The 15,831-nt window shown below is 47.0% G+C and overlaps 1 protein-coding gene across 1 annotated transcript in view; it reads left to right on the top strand.

The window, feature by feature from the left end:
* LOC139410927 (tetratricopeptide repeat protein 28-like) overlaps positions 1-15,831 on the top strand; it is a 344,871-nt gene that overhangs the window by 241,996 nt on the left and 87,044 nt on the right. The window contains exons 4-5 of the mRNA XM_071156594.1: positions 4,058-4,330; positions 5,047-5,177. Of these exons, the coding sequence (XP_071012695.1) occupies positions 4,058-4,330; positions 5,047-5,177 (404 nt within the window). The remainder of the gene's footprint in view (positions 1-4,057; positions 4,331-5,046; positions 5,178-15,831) is intronic.

The raw sequence follows: 15,831 nt of genomic DNA, 5'->3' as shown, positions 1-15,831 counted from the left end.
CAAAGTCACCATAATTATTATGCATTTTTCCAATTCATTGTTACCAATAGATCACACTATTCATATTATGTCATCTTGGAAGGAGTGATGCAGATACAGAAATATACTTCAGAAGTAGAACATCGTAGTAGAAAAGTAGTATACATGTAATATATAGTATATATATATATATATATATACAGTTCAGTATAGATTATGGAGATGCAAACGCAAACAGAAGTGCAGGAGGGTGTCAGCCCCTCTCAGCAGTCAGCTCTCTGCCTCCTCACAGTCACAGACCCATAGAGCAGAATGGGTGGTGGCGATGGCTCGTGAAATGGGAAGGTGAAATTAGTCATAGTTGTATTCAAAGGCAGGGGAAAACAGAATGAATGTACACTACATGGGTTTGTTATTGTCACCAGCCGCCCAGGGGAAATGGTAAAGGCTGTCAAACGCCTACCCTATACCAGACCCAGGCTGAGACCAAGCCTCCTCTATATGAGGCCAAGCCTGAGAGGAGGAGAAGGAACTATATATCAATGTACGGTATCTGTTTGTGTACATGTGCATACAGCGAGTACATATTGTATGTAGATTATATTTACTCTATGTTTCTAAAAGGAGCGGTTGAGAAAGAAAGAAAAACTGGGTTTTTGGAAGAGAGAGAGAGAGAGATAGAAAGAAAGAGAGAAAAAATGAGAGAGAGAGGGAGAGAGATAGAAAGAAAGAGAGAAAGAAAGAAAGAGAGAGAGAGAGAGATAGAGAGAGAGATAGAAAGAGAGATAGAAAGAAAGAGATAGAAAGAGAGAGATAGAAAGAGAGAGAGATAGAAAGAGAGAGAGAGAGAGAGAGAGAGAGAGAGAGAGAGAGAGAGAGAGGTAGAAAGAGAGAGAGAGATAGAAAGAGAGAGAGAGAGAGAGAGAGAGATAGAAAGAGAGAGAGAGATATAGAAAGAGAGAGAGAGATAGAAATAGAGAAAGAGAGAGAGAGCGGCAAACAAAGGGTTCTCATTACTTTTCAACATGGCTTCCCAGGCAGTGTGTACAGTATGCGTGCAGTGGTGTCAAGTACTTAAGTAAAAATACTTTAAAGTACTACTTATTAAGTAGTTTTTGGGGGTATCTGTACTTTACTATTTATATTTTTGACAACTTTTACTTTTAATGGTCCATTCACACACTTATCAAGAGAACATCCCCAGTCATCCCTACTGCCTCTGATCTGGTGGACTCACTAAACAGAGAACATCCCCAGTCATCCCTACTGCCTCTGATCTGGTGGACTCACTAAACACACATTCTTCATTTGTAAATGATGTCTGAGTGTTGGAGTGTGCCCCTTAGTATCCGTAGATAAAATAAAAACAGAAAATGGTGCCGTCTGGTTTGATTATTATAAGGATTTTTAAAATGATTTATACTTTTACTTTTTATACTTTAGCATATTTTAGCGATTCCATTTACTTTAGATACTTACCGGTAAGTATATTTCAAACCAAATACTAAGTAGTATTTTACTGGATGACTTTTACTTGAGACATTTTCTATTAAGGTATTGTATCTTTACTTTTACTCAAGTATGACAATTGGATACTTTTTCCAGCACTGTATGTGTGTTTTATATACATTCAGTGGCCAGTTTATTAGGTACATCAACCCATTCACGAAAATGGTTCGCTCCTACAGACAGTGAGTCACATGGCCATGGCTTGCTATACTGAAGAGAAAAAAGACAGACCTTCCATATGCCGTAATCTTCAAAAATGAGTGGTTTGATGATTAACTAACAAGAAATAAACTTTCTAGAACATAATAATAATAGACGATATCAAAAATGCATGACGTGTCACATTCACCCCAATATCCATCGAGGCGTTCATGTACTGTTTGATTGAATGTTAGATGGGGCAAAACAAGTGGCCTAAGTGATGTTGAGCGTGGAATGATCGTCGGTGCCAGGCTCGCTGGTTCCAGTATCTCAGAAACGGCCGGTCTCCTGGGCTTTTCACTCACGACAGTGTCTAGGGTTTACCAAGAATGGTGCAACAAACCAAAACCATCCAGTCAGCAGCAGTCTGTTGATGACAAGTCGAAGGAGAATGGAAAGAATCGTGCAAAATAACAGGCGGGCCGCAAACAGTCAAATAACTGAGCAGTACAACAGTGGTGTGCAGAACCGCATCTCAGAACGCACAACCTGGATCCGGATGGGCTATTGCAGTAGCCGACCACACCGGGTTCCACTCCTATCAGCTTAAAACAGGAAGAAGCAGCTCCAGTGGGCACACGATCACCAAAACTGGACTATTGAGAAGTGTAAAAACATTGCCCGGTTCCTGTTTCATCGTTCTGATCTCATGGCTGCTGGCAGAGTCCGGGTTTGGCGTAAGCAACGTTAGTCCATGGCCCCATCCTGTCTGGTGTCAACGGTACTAGGTGCACCTAATAAACTGTGTGTGTGTGTGTGTGTGTGTGTGTGTTCCTGCTCATCCCCCTGATGTGTGTGAGACGTTACCCTAACTACCTGTTTATGGATCCAGCAGCCATGACACTTTTTACTGGTATTTCAATGTTTGATTTATGACACCACTCTGTGTGTCACTTTAAATGCAATTACCAGCTATGAATGGATATGATATGCACACGCCGTCTCTGCCAGCGCTACATTCTTCCAACCGCTGGAAAACAAGTGATGCTCTTGAAAGAGCATCATCAATCCTATTTTTGAGGGCTTGTGTGGAGCCTGGAGATGTGTTTCATATTGTGTGTGTGGTGAATATTAGATTCCAAGTGGGTGGCTTGGTACCAGGCTATTCAGGTAGTGTTCATGTGTATTTTGTTATTTGTCCGATGAGTGTCATTCTCTTTAAGTGCATGGGTATTACTGATATAGTAACAGGTGTATAGTACACCTGACTGCAGGCATGATCTACCTTGTGCAGGTACAGTATTACAGAAAAACCTCTGTGGGAGAGGAGTTGACCTAATTAACTGCAACTCTGCTCAAAATATTTGCACAAGGGGCATAGTTATTCCCCATCCCCCTTCATGTACACACACTTGCACTCACATACAGTACACACACTCACACATACAGTACACACACTCACACATACAGTACACACACTCACACATACAGTACATACACTCACACATACAGTACACACACTCACACATACAGTACACACACTTACACATACAGTACACTCACTCACACATACAGTACACACACGCACACACATACATAAGATGTCACCCCTGTTCCCATCCCCCTCCTTGTCAGCCCCAGCCTGCTGCCAAGGCTGTAGTCTGCCAGCGGCCTGTCTGGCTGTCTGTCTGTCTGGCTGGCTGGCTCAATATACTAGAGGGGCTGTGGATCCCAAAAGCCTGCGTGGCCCACCATTGATTTATGTCATTGTGTGCATTTTCAGCCTTCCCAGAGGTCACCTCGTGCGTCTCCTCTCCACATTCCTCTGCCTCTGTCCCCTGAGTTACCAGCAGCATGTTCGCCATCACGTTTAACACTCAGCCGCCCTCAAAACCCACTCAGGCTTCTCTTCTCTCTCAAACCGCAATATCATTTCAAAGCAGTATAATTTCCCTCTGCTGCCTCGCAGCAGAGCTGTCAGAGGATGTGTAAACACAACGTTTTTATATTGTGGGGCTTGAATTTTCCAGAGATGGAATTGTCTATAATAGTTAAACCTGTCAATGGTGTATTCATTTGCTTGTCTTGTTGTGATGTTGTCAGTGAAATCCATGTTCTAAGGACATCAGTCAGACAAGCTCGATAAAAGACACATTGATTGCTCTCCCTGAAACACACTAGATGTACTAGGACTGGGCTGTGTTCAGATGGAGCTATTGAGATTTTTCATCTTGCAACATGTTCAGGTGAACAAATCAACATGGCTAATGTGCAGTAATATACCGAAGCTGCTTACAGTCATTGTTGGGGAGCTATGGAGCACCTTGTGTATTCCATGAAACTGAAAGGAATGCAAAAAAGCTATCTGAATGAGTCCACTTCTTCTCATCATGACCCCCCCCCCCCCCCCCTCCCTCCCTCCACACAGAGTCACTGGAACCCACCTACCAGCAGCTGCAGAAGATGAAACTGGACAAGAGTCCGTTCGTGGTGGTGTCAGTGATTGGTCAGGAGCTGCTGACAGCAGCCCACCATACCGCCTCCGTGGTGGTACTGGAGTCCGCATTAAAGATCGGCACCTGCAGCCTCAAGCTGCGCGGCTCCGTCTTCTCAGCCCTCAGCAGTGCCCACTGGTCCCTGGGCAATACCGAGAAGAGCACCGGATACATGCAGCAAGACCTGGAGGTCTCCAAAACACTAGGTAAGAGACAAGAGTGTGTATGTCTGTTCTTATCTGTGTGTATGTGGGTGTCTCTAACTACAGTATGTCTGTCCCTGAGTTGCTGTGTGGGTGTGAGGCAGCCCAGATTGGCTGGACTCTCCTGGCCCCACATCGTTTGACACATGAGTGGGCAGAGCAGAGCAGCATGAGAAGGGTCTGGAGTGGAGCAGAGCGCTGTGGTTATCAGGTAGAGAGCCTGGCTCGGGCCCAGTCTGGGGGGCCTGTCTGTCAGATATAATAAGGCCTCTCCCTCACCCCACTGGGGCCTGGAGATCAGGTCTAGCAGGTCTACCTGCAGTCTGTCTGTCAGTCAGTTAGCTGCTCTCTCTACTGTGGAGCTTTGTCTGTACAGCAGCTTAGAATGCCCAGTGCTCCATTTAAGGACATAATGGGATGTCAGTGTCAAGGAGCTCCATCGCATCACTGCTCTGAGATGGTAGAGGACCGGGACTGCCCTGGGAAGACCCACCCTACACCGAATGACAGCACATTTAGTTGTGACTTTCCGGTTGTACTGTATATAACCTGAGTGGTAAACAAACAAGGATACAGATGACTGTATTGAAAGTTAAGAGGTATTGATTATGATCTCAGATTTATTGTATAGAGTACATTGTTTTCTGTCCTATTCTATCCTGTCCTGGAGGGACCTTCCCTTACTTGTCCTCTCTTCTCTCTGCTCTCCTCATCTCCAGGTGACCAAACAGGTGAATGTCGTGCCCATGGCAACCTGGGCTCAGCATTCTTCTCCAAGGGGAACTACCGCGAGGCCCTGACTAACCATCGCCACCAGCTGGTCCTGGCCATGAAGCTCAAGGACAGGGAGGTAAGAGACTGAGACACACAGGGCCCACAGCTCACTGTGTCCTCTACCTAATACTCCTGGGAGTTTTTTCTGATCTTTTCCAGGTGGTAGTATGTAAGGTAAATCTATCATGTAGTTTTAGGTTATCTTCTGCTTTAGGAGGAGGGGTGAAGGCATGTGGGGAATGGATGGCTGGTGTCTTTTCTCTGCTTCCGTTAGTGGTTGTAATAGTGGTGTGTCCTGCAGCTTTCCTCTCCTCTGTCTTGGTTGTTCTGAGGGTGAATCAAGGGTAAGACTGAAAGGCAGGAATGCTCTGCTGCTGGTTCTCCCGTCAGAGAGAGAGAGATAGAGAGGGATGGGAAGTGGGTTAGGAGGACAAATGAAGGTGACGAGGCGAGTGAGAGAGAGGTGAAGAGACCAATGGGAGGGCCTTAAGTAACAGCTTGTGCTCCTCGTTATCAATGCAAAACATTTATGCAGATATTATGCATATATTTATCCTGTTCATGTTTCAGTACAACTGGGGTTTTGGCAACATATGCTACTTAATGAATGTAATTTGCACAGATTAAGGTGTTTGGATATGAAATAGAGGGAGAAATACAAAAACAAAAGGACAAGAGAGAGAAAAAACACAAATGAGGGAGAGAGAAAAAAACAACAGATGAGGGAGGGAGAAAAAACAACAGATGAGGGAGGGAGAAAAAACAACAGATGAGGGAGGGAGAAAAAACAACAGATGAGGGAGGGAGAAAAAACAACAGATGAGGGAGGGAGAAAAAACAACAGATGAGGGAGGGAGAAAAAACAACAGATGAGGGAGAGAGAAAAAAACAACAGATGAGGGAGGGAGAAAAAACAACAGATGAGGGATGGAGAAAAAACAACAGATGAGGGAGAGAGAAAAAAACAACAGATGAGGGAGGGAGAAAAAACAACAGATGAGGGAGAGAGAAAAAAACAACAGATGAGGGAGGGAGAAAAAACAACAGATGAGGGAGAGAGAAAAAACAACAGATGAGGGAGGGAGAAAAAACAACAGATGAGGGAGGGAGAAAAAACAACAGATGAGGGAGAGAGAAAAAACAACAGATGAGGGAGAGAGAAAAAACAACAGATGAGGGAGGAAGAGAAAAACAAGGGATGAGGGAGAGAGAAAAAACACAGATGAGGGAGAGAGAAAAAAACAACAGATGAGGGGGGAAGAAAAATCAACAGATGAGGGAGGGAGATAAAAACAAGAGATGAGGGAGGAAGATAAAAACAAGAGATGAGGGAGAGAAAAACCACAGATGAGGGAGGAAGAAAAAACAACAGATGAGGGAGGAAGAAAAAACAACAGATGAGGGAGGAAGAAAAAACAAGAGATGAGGAAGGAAAAAACACAGATGAGGGAGGAAGATAAAAACAAGAGATGAGGGGGGAAGAAAAAACAACAGATGAGGGAGGAAGAAAAAACAACAGATGAGGGGGGAAGAAAAAACAAGAGATGAGGGAGGGAGAAAAAACAACAGATGAGGGGGGAAGAAAAAACAACAGATGAGGGGGGAAGAAAAAACAACAGATGAGGGAGGGAGAAAAAAACAACAGATGAGGGAGGGAGAAAAAACAACAGATGAGGGAGAGAGAAAAAAACAACAGATGAGGGGGGAAGAAAAAACAAGAGATGAGGGAGAGAAAAACCACAGATGAGGGAGAGAGAAAAAACAACAGATGAGGGAGAGAGAAAAAAACAACAGATGAGGGAGAGAAAAAACAACAGATGAGGGAGAGAGAAAAAAACAACAGATGAGGGGGGAAGAAAAAACAAGAGATGAGGGAGAGAAAAAACAACAGATGAAGGAGAGAGAAAAAACAACAGATGAGGGAGAGAGAAAAAAACAACAGATGAGGGAGAGAAAAAACAACAGATGAGGGAGAGAGAAAAAAACAACAGATGAGGGGGGAAGAAAAAACAAGAGATGAGGGAGAGAAAAACCACAGATGAGGGAGGGAGAAAAAAACAACAGATGAGGGAGGAAGAAAAAAACAACAGATGAGGGAGAGAAAAAACAACAGATGAGGGAGAGAGAAAAAAACAACAGATGAGGGAGAGAAAAAACAACAGATGAGGGGGGAAGAAAAAGCAACAGATGAGGGAGAGAAAAAACAACAGATGAGGGGGGAAGAAAAAACAACAGATGAGGGAGAGAAAAAACAACAGATGAGGGAGAGAGAAAAAACAACAGATGAGGGAGAGAGAAAAAAACAACAGATGAGGGAGAGAAAAAACAACAGATGAGGGAGAGAGAAAAAAACAACAGATGAGGGGGGAAGAAAAAACAAGAGATGAGGGAGGAAGATAAAAACAAGAGATGAGGAAGGAAAAAACAACAGATGAGGGAGAGAAAAAACAACAGATGAGGGAGAGAGAAAAAAACAACAGATGAGGGAGGGAGAAAAAAACAACAGATGAGGGAGAGAGAAAAAACAACAGATGAGGGAGGGAGAAAAAACAACAGATGAGGAAGGAAAAAACAACAGATGAGGGAGAGAGAAAAAACAACAGATGAGGGAGGGAGAAAAAAACAACAGATGAGGGAGAGAGAAAAAACAACAGATGAGGGAGGGAGAAAAAAACAAGAGATGAGGGAGAGAGAAAAAAACAACAGATGAGGGAGGGAGAAAAAAACAACAGATGAGGGATGGAGAAAAAAAATAGAGGTAGAGCATAAGGGAAGGTAGACAGAGGAGGAGGGAGGGCCAGAGAGTGAGAAAATGGGCAAATTTCTTTCTCTCTGTCTCTGTCTTTCTCTCTCTCTTTCTGACCTCTGACCTTGCCTGACCTCTGTGGTGTTTGTGGGGGGTGACAGGAATTTGTTCTTGCACAGTTCCCATCACCCAGCTCGGAGAGAAGAATGCCCCTGCTTCCCCCATACACCCCTGCTTCCCCCATCCATCCCTGCTTCCCCATCCCTCCCTGCTTTCCCCCGTACTCCCCTGCTTCCCCCGTACCTCCCTGCTTCCCCATCCCTCCCTGCTTTCCCTCGTACCCCCCTGCTTCCCCATCCCTCCCTGCTTCCCCATCCCTCCCTGCTTTCCCCCGTACCCCCCTGCTTCCCCATCCCTCCCTGCTTCCCCATCCCTCCCTGCTTTCCCCCATACCCCCCTGATTCCCCATCCCTCCCTGCTTTCCCCCATACCCCCCTGCTTCCCCCGTACCCCCCTGCTTCCCCATCCCTCCCTGCTTTCCCCCGTACCCCCCTGCTTCCCCCATCCCTCCCTGCTTTCCCCCATACCCCCCTGCTTTCCCCCATCCCTCCCTGCTTTCCCCCATACCCCCCTGCTTCCCCATCCCTCCCTGCTTTCCCCCGTACCCCCCTGCTTCCCCATCCCTCCCTGCTTCCCCATCCCTCCCTGCTTTCCCCCATACCCCCCTGCTTCCCCATCCCTCCCTGCTTTCCCCCATACCCCCCTGCTTTCCCCCATACCCCCCTGCTTCCCCATCCCTCCCTGCTTTCCCCCATACCCCCCTGCTTCCCCCATCCCTCCCTGCTTCCCCATCCCTCCCTGCTTTCCCCCGTACCCCCCTGCTTCCCCCATCCCTCCCTGCTTCCCCATCCCTCCCTGCTTCCCCCATCCCTCCCTGCTTCCCCATCCCTCCCTGCTTTCCCCCGTACCCCCCTGCTTCCCCCATCCCTCCCTGCTTCCCCAGTCTCTTATCCTCCCCGCCAGCCCCTCCCCGGCCGCTTCAACTGTTTGTTTTCCCAGATATCAGGAGACGTTTAAACACTCCAGTTTACTGCTCTTAAAGATGGGAAAGATTGAAAATCTTGAAGGGAATTGTGGTATGTGGATGTACTGTGGGGTCGTGTTAGAGAGGGGGAGATAAATGAAAGGAAAGAGAGAATGGGATGGGTGGTTTAAAAGCCGAAGGGCAAAGCTACAGCTGACGGCCAGAGGCCCCCTCACATTTCTCACACAAATACCTCCAGATATATAGACGCAGAGGTGACGGTATGAGACCACAGCCATCAGTAAGCCTAGATCTATGCCTGTCATGCCCAAACAATTTAGCCCAAACAACTACTTCTTTCCATACTTTATTTATTATTTATTTATTATAAATATGTATTATTTATGTATTTTGCTCCTTTGCACCCCATTATTTCTATCTCTACTTTGCATATTCTTCCACTTCAAATCTACCATTCCAGTATTTTACTTGCTATATTGTATTTACTTCACCACCATTGCCTTTTTTTTGCCTTTACCTCCCTTATCTCACCTCATTTGCTCACATCGTATATAGACTTATTTTTCTACTGTATTATTGACTGTGTGTTTGTTTTACTCCATGTGTAACTCTGTGTTGTTGTACGTGTCGAACTGCTTTGCTTCATCTTGGCCAGGTCGCAATTGTAAAATGAGAACTTGTTCTCAACTAGATTACCTGGTTAAATAAAGGTGAACTAAAACACAAATCAATAGAAATGCACACAGGTTAAGATACAGTAGTGTTAGGGTGAGGTGTATTTAAAACACATTTCTTCCCCTCAGACGTCATTGCACGTGCGATAGAACAGCAGAGTTTGTACCCAAAACATTTTGGACCACAATACTGAATGCTGATTTCCTTCAAACAAAGACTACAACAGATGCGCCTGTGGCGGCCAGTGTTGCTGTTTCGCCGATCACGGAGCTTAGCTTCAAAGGAAAACTCCACTCAAAAACTATCTGTTGGTATTTGTTTCATTAGTCCATTCTTAATATGTTTTGCATGTCAGTAATCAAGTTTTCAAGATCTGTAACTTTCAGAATACTGAAATCATCCACATATGATGCATTTTACATCATACAGTATGAGCATCATACGTGGAAGATGTCTGTATTTTGAAACACATAGCCCTCCGAGTAAGTATTTTTTTAGTAATTATACTCTTTACCCCAGTGCAGGTAGTGTTCCCCAGAGTAGGTGGTTTTCTCACATACACATTATACTGCTATTCTACTGTATTACTCCAGTACTAGCCTTTACCCAGTACAATGCAGTGTCGTGCGGCCTGGCCTGGCTGTGATGGAGCAGCAGAGAGAGACGGAAGACAGAGATGTTCCCGAGAGCATTCTCCATAAATCACTAGCAGTAATTGGGTCCTGTTTTTATCAGTAGAGGAGTAGTGCACCACTTCTCTTTCATCTCCTAATGCTTTGCCCTGACCGGATGCTGCTGCTGCCAGATTGATGGTCCACCGACCACCCCTCATCTACTACCTGGTCACTGGCCTTAATCATACATAATGCTTCTGACCACTGTGCCGGCCATTATGTCTTATTCACTTTCCACTTACTCTACTGTATGTTTGTGACCAAAGTCCCTGTTTTCTGCAAGCTTGTGCAGCTTTCCTATATTTTCAAATGATTACTGCTCTTAAAAGATGGAAAATCTTGAAGGGAATGATGGTATAATTGACTTTGGGGATGTACTGTGTGGTTGTGTTAGAGAGGGGCAGAGAAATGGAAGGAAACAGAGAGTGGGATGGGCGGTTTAAAAGGCGGGGGAGCTGCTAGTGTTCTCTGTGAGAGGAGAGGGGGAACCTGGAAATGGCTCCTGGAGTGCAGCGTTTTGTCATCCGCAACCGTGACTCGCTCTGAGCTGTAGGTCAAGCCAGTGAGGTCACACTGACCACAGAGTTTGTGTTTTTCTTTCATTTGCAGCCTTTGGAAATATCTTTAGCAGATTTTCAGCTGTCAGGTATTCTGGAGATATAACATAAACACACTCTCTCCTCTATCCAGCCATATGTGGCCCTGCCAAGTCCTTCCATACAGTAGGTTAATGTGGCCCTGCCAAGTCCTTCCGTACAGTAGGTTAATGTGGCCCTGCCAAGTCCTTCCATACAGTAGGTTAATGTGGCCCTGCCAAGTCCTTCCATACAGTAGGTTAATGTGGCCCTGCCAAGTCCTTCCGTACAGTAGGTTAATGTGGCCCTGCCAAGTCCTTCCATACAGTAGGTTAATGTGGCCCTGCCAAGTCCTTCCGTACAGTAGGTTAATGTGGCCCCACCTTGTCTGCTCTGTCTCTTCATACAACTGTCTAACTGAACAGCTTCATGTTATTCTCCCTTCGTGTTATTCTCCTGACACACTCTAATGGTAAAACTCTCCTCTCCTCTCCTCTCCTCTCCTCTCCTCTCCTCTCCTCTCCTTTGCATGTGACGTCCTAGTCTTAAATAGTAGTGTTGGCTTGAGCGAGGTAACCCCTAATTTGGGGTGTGAGTATTTAGGAGAAACTGAGGCGGGCTGGCCATGGTACACTCTGTAATTACGTTACCCTGTGATGTTAAAACAAGATTACGCTGCCGCTCTGCTGCTGGCTCCCCCAACGGCAATGGAAATCATAAACATAGCTAAAGAGGTTAGTTTTTTTTCTCCATTGGGTTCTGCAGTTTCTAACTTTCTCCCAATAGCACATCTCTACTCCTCCCACCTCTATCTGTCTGTTGGTCTACTCTTTGTCTTTTCCTTTGCTTGATCTGCCAGAAGGAATTCCTACAAACTAACTTAACCCATTACTCTCTAGGTGACATGGATCATCTAGGCCCTCCCACTGTCCAGCTGGCTTAATGGGGAAGTTAGGGGAGGGTTATGGAAGAGGAGAGGGGAGAAAGGAGAGGAGGGAGAGGAGAGGGGAGAGAGGAAAGGGGAGAGGAGAGGAGAGGGGAGAGAGGGGCTTGCAAATGGAAGGTATGTGTGGAGGGGTGCCGTGCCGTGGCGGGCCTGGTGGGTGTTCCTGGTTTCAGGGTCAGGGTTAGTCAGGGTTAGTCAGGGTTAGTCAGGGTTAGTCAGGGTTAGTCAGGGTTAGTCAGCGCTGCAGCTGAGGAGGGGGATCATTAAGGAATCATTAGGGGCCTGGTGCCTCAACTTCCTTTATGGGGCCTGCTCTAATAGGGGGAGGCAGGGGGAGGGCCTGGTGCCTCAACTTCCTTTATGGGGCCTGCTCTAATAGGGGGAGGCAGGGGGAGGGCCTGGTGCCTCAACTTCCTTTATGGGGCCTGCTCTAATAGGGGGAGGCAGGGGGAGGGCCTGGTGCCTCAACTTCCTTTATGGGGCCTGCTCTAATAGGGGGAGGCAGGGGGAGGGCCTGGCACCCATGTCCCTTTCATGTCCCTTTCCTCTCCCTGTCATGCCTCGCTCCCCCTTCTCTGCTGATTGAAAAGGAGGATTTGGGGATGATTAGGGGGTTCATTTATAGAGTTGGCCCAGCTTGGGGAGAAGGGGGAGGGGATTGGGCAAAAGGGTGACAAATCAAGTTAGTGCAAGTACCCGTCTTTCCCCCTGTATCCACAGACGTCATAGAGCAGCCCACAGTCCCTATGTATGGGTCTAGCAAGACTACACCTCCACAGACATAAGCCTAGCTCCACATAAACAAGTGTCTGTTTCCTCCAGTCTCATTGTGCTAGGGCTCAGCCCCTGGTGAATGTACTGTATGTGAAGCCACTGTAGCCTGCATGTGGTCCATCTATCCTGGTGTGCTGTAATGACACACAGCCAGCCTGTCTCTGCTCTCCTCTCCTCGGCCCAGTGAGTCAGAACTGCTCTACACCGACGCACTTAGACGTGAATCATGGGAGATGTACAGCTGAGAACAGCCAATGGGCCGTGACCAATAAGGAGAGGGAAACAGGGCTGTGTGTGTGATCATTAGCTCAACAAAAAGATGAGCATAAAGGCTGTATCAATCAGACAGTAGAATATCTCACAACAGCAGTCACTAAATGGACTGTAGGGATGTGGTTTGTATGGATTGTGGAGGTGAAGGAATGTTAGATTGTCATGTGATTTCTCCCGTTGTCCTCAGTGCAGGCAGGTTGGCATGAACCATCTAGCTTCAGGCTGCTACTGGGGATTTATTGCTCTTCATTTTATTGTTGCAGCACACCGCCTTATCTAATCAGCAGTGTGTGTGTGTGTGTGTGTGTGTGTGTGTGTGTGTGTGTGTGTGTGTGTGTGTGTGTGTGTGTGTGTGTGTGAGTGTGTGTGTGTGTGTGTGTGTGTGTGTGTGAGTGTGTGTGTGTGTGTGAGTGTGTGTGTGTGTGTGTGTGTGTGTGTGTGTGTGTGTGTGTGTGTGGTTATGGCCTGTGGTTGTGTTGTGTGTGAGAGTGAGCAGGTTACGGTGTGATGGTGTATTTACTGATTTTGCCCCACCCCACAAGGTACTATTGACCCAGAACGTAGACATGGAGCAGGCTCCCTGGAAAGTACTGTGTGTGAGTGTGAGCGTGTGTGCCCTGTGTGTGTGTGTGTATGTGTGCTGTAAAGTGGAGAGTTGTAAATGTGTGTTTGTGTGTTGTGTGTGTATGTGTGTGCTCTGTATTTGCTGCATTGTAGGTGACGCAGCAGTGTCTCCTCCAGTGGGGCACTTGGAGTGCTGTCAGAGAGATGAATGAGTGGCTTTATATCGACTACTGCTCTCTGCCTCTCCGCTGCCTCATCCCTCCCTCTCCTCTGCTCGTCCTCTCTTCCCCCTCCAGTACCCTCTCGTTCCCTCTTTTTCTTCACTACTTCACCCTCCCTTTGTCTTTCCCACACTCCCTCCCCCATGCTACCTCACATCTCCTTCAGCCCCTCCCTCTATTTCCTTTTCTGTCCTTTCCTCCCTGTCTCCATCTGTCTGTCTCTCTCCCCCTTTTCTGTCCTTTCCTCCCTGTCTCCATCTGTCTGTCTCTCTCCCCCTTTTCTGTCCTTTCCTCCCTGTCTCCATCTGTCTGTCTCTCTCCCCCTTTTCTGTCCTTTCCTCCCTGTCTCCATCTGTCTGTCTCTCTCCCCCTTTTCTGTCCTTTCCTCCCTGTCTCCATCTGTCTGTCTCTCTCCCCCTTTTCTGTCCTTTCCTCCCTGTCTCCATCTGTCTGTCTCTCTCCCCCTTTTCTGTCCTTTCCTCCCTGTCTCCATCTGTCTGTCTCTCTCCCCCTTTTCTGTCCTTTCCTCCCTGTCTCCATCTGTCTGTCTCTCTCCCCCTTTTCTTTCCTCTCTCCAGGTGGTGGAGCCTCAGAGCCTCTCTTTGTGTTATGGTGCCCCCTAGAAAGCACCAGTGCATTCCACTACTAAATGATTCTGTACTGTGTATAGCCATGCTGTTTGAAAGGGCTGATACACATATCAGCTGAGTACACAGATAGAGGCTGCGTCATAGCGTCGATACGCGGGGGTCAAAGTGCTGTTGGTTAATGCCCACTCTAACAGTGTCTGTCTCTAAGCGCTGTCTGGCTTTATGTAGATTGAACTGCTCCTCGCAACTGGGAAGTGGAGTAATTTGTCTTGAATATTACACCTTGTCTATTTTCTCTCCCTAGCTGCTGCAATCAATGACAATTCAGAGGCACAGATTAGAGAACAAATAGACAGTGTCATGGGAGACTCCCTCCTGCTGACTGGCGTTGTTGTTCAGCGCTCTATGATTATAGATGACAATCCCTGACACACACGTGGTGCTCATCAGGGTGATGGGGAGGGGGATGAAACTCACTCTCTGTGGGGCTTCCACGACATGGCAGCGACTGTGCCACAGATATTTTAATCATTAGGAAAATCAAACATCCAATCAACAATCTTGGCAGAGGAATTTGCTGTCACGCGGAGGGAGGGATCAAGAAGGAAAGTGCCAACTCATCTTCCCTCGATACCAGCTGACGATAAGAGATGGAGGCCCATTGAAGACGCCAGCCGGCGGAAAGTTACTTCAGATGGGTTTGATGGAAATGAATTGTGCGTCAGCATGGCCAATTGAAACCTGCTCTCCCATGTGTTGCTTATGTTCTCAGCGTGGTTTCTACAGTCTGCCAGACTTTCTGGGCCCACATTCTTTGGGGGCGTATTATAGCATGAATGCCAGGGGCTTGTAGGGGTGCCACTTCACTGTCACCCAATGGAACAAGTCCTAAGAGGTTTCCTAATCTCCTGGCCCTACAAACGCTGTGCCTAGCTGATCCTCTGCAGTGATTAGAAGGGATTCATACTGGATTCTGAGTCATACTTGTTAACTGTGTGATCACCCCTCACTCTCCTGGTCTCTTCAGCAATATGTCAAATGTATAGGGCGGTCATGATATCCAAACCTTATGCTGATCCAACAGGTTCATTTGGAGTGGTCAGCTACAGTACAAGAAGATTTAAGGGCTGTCAAAGTGAAGCAGATATCTACAGTAGAGTACAGGGTGATGAGAGACCTCCCACCCTAAGGTGTATAGCTGATGTGGGAACGAGGTTGTTTTCTCCTCCTCCCCCCTCCCCCGCCCCCTGTCCCAGTCCAGCCCTCTTCCAGGCTGACCAAAGAGCCATTTAAAGCCCTGGAACTGCATCCTCTCGCTCCAGGCCGATCGATAGTGGAGCTGTCAGCAAGACGAATGGAGGCTTTAGGAAGTCAATTTTAATGAAGGAGAAAGAGGAGAGAGGGGAAGAGAGAAGTAGGGGAGGGGGAGGAGACAGGGAAAGAGGAGAGAGGGGAAGAGAGAAGTAGGGGAGGGGGAGGAGATAGGGAAAGAGGAGAGAGGGGAAGAGAGAAGTAGGGGATGGGGAGGAAACAGGGAAAGAGGAGAGGGGGGAAGAGAGAAGTAGGGGAGGGGGAGGTGAAAGGGAAAGAGGAGAGAGGGGAAGAGAGAAGTAGGGGAGGGGGAGGAGACAGGGAAAGGGAGAGAGG

This window comes from Oncorhynchus clarkii, chromosome 6 (assembly GCF_045791955.1).
Source record: "Oncorhynchus clarkii lewisi isolate Uvic-CL-2024 chromosome 6, UVic_Ocla_1.0, whole genome shotgun sequence".
NCBI lineage: Eukaryota > Metazoa > Chordata > Actinopteri > Salmoniformes > Salmonidae > Oncorhynchus > Oncorhynchus clarkii.
The sequence above is the reverse complement of the archived record's forward strand: the minus strand, read 5'-3'. Positions and strand labels throughout refer to the sequence as shown.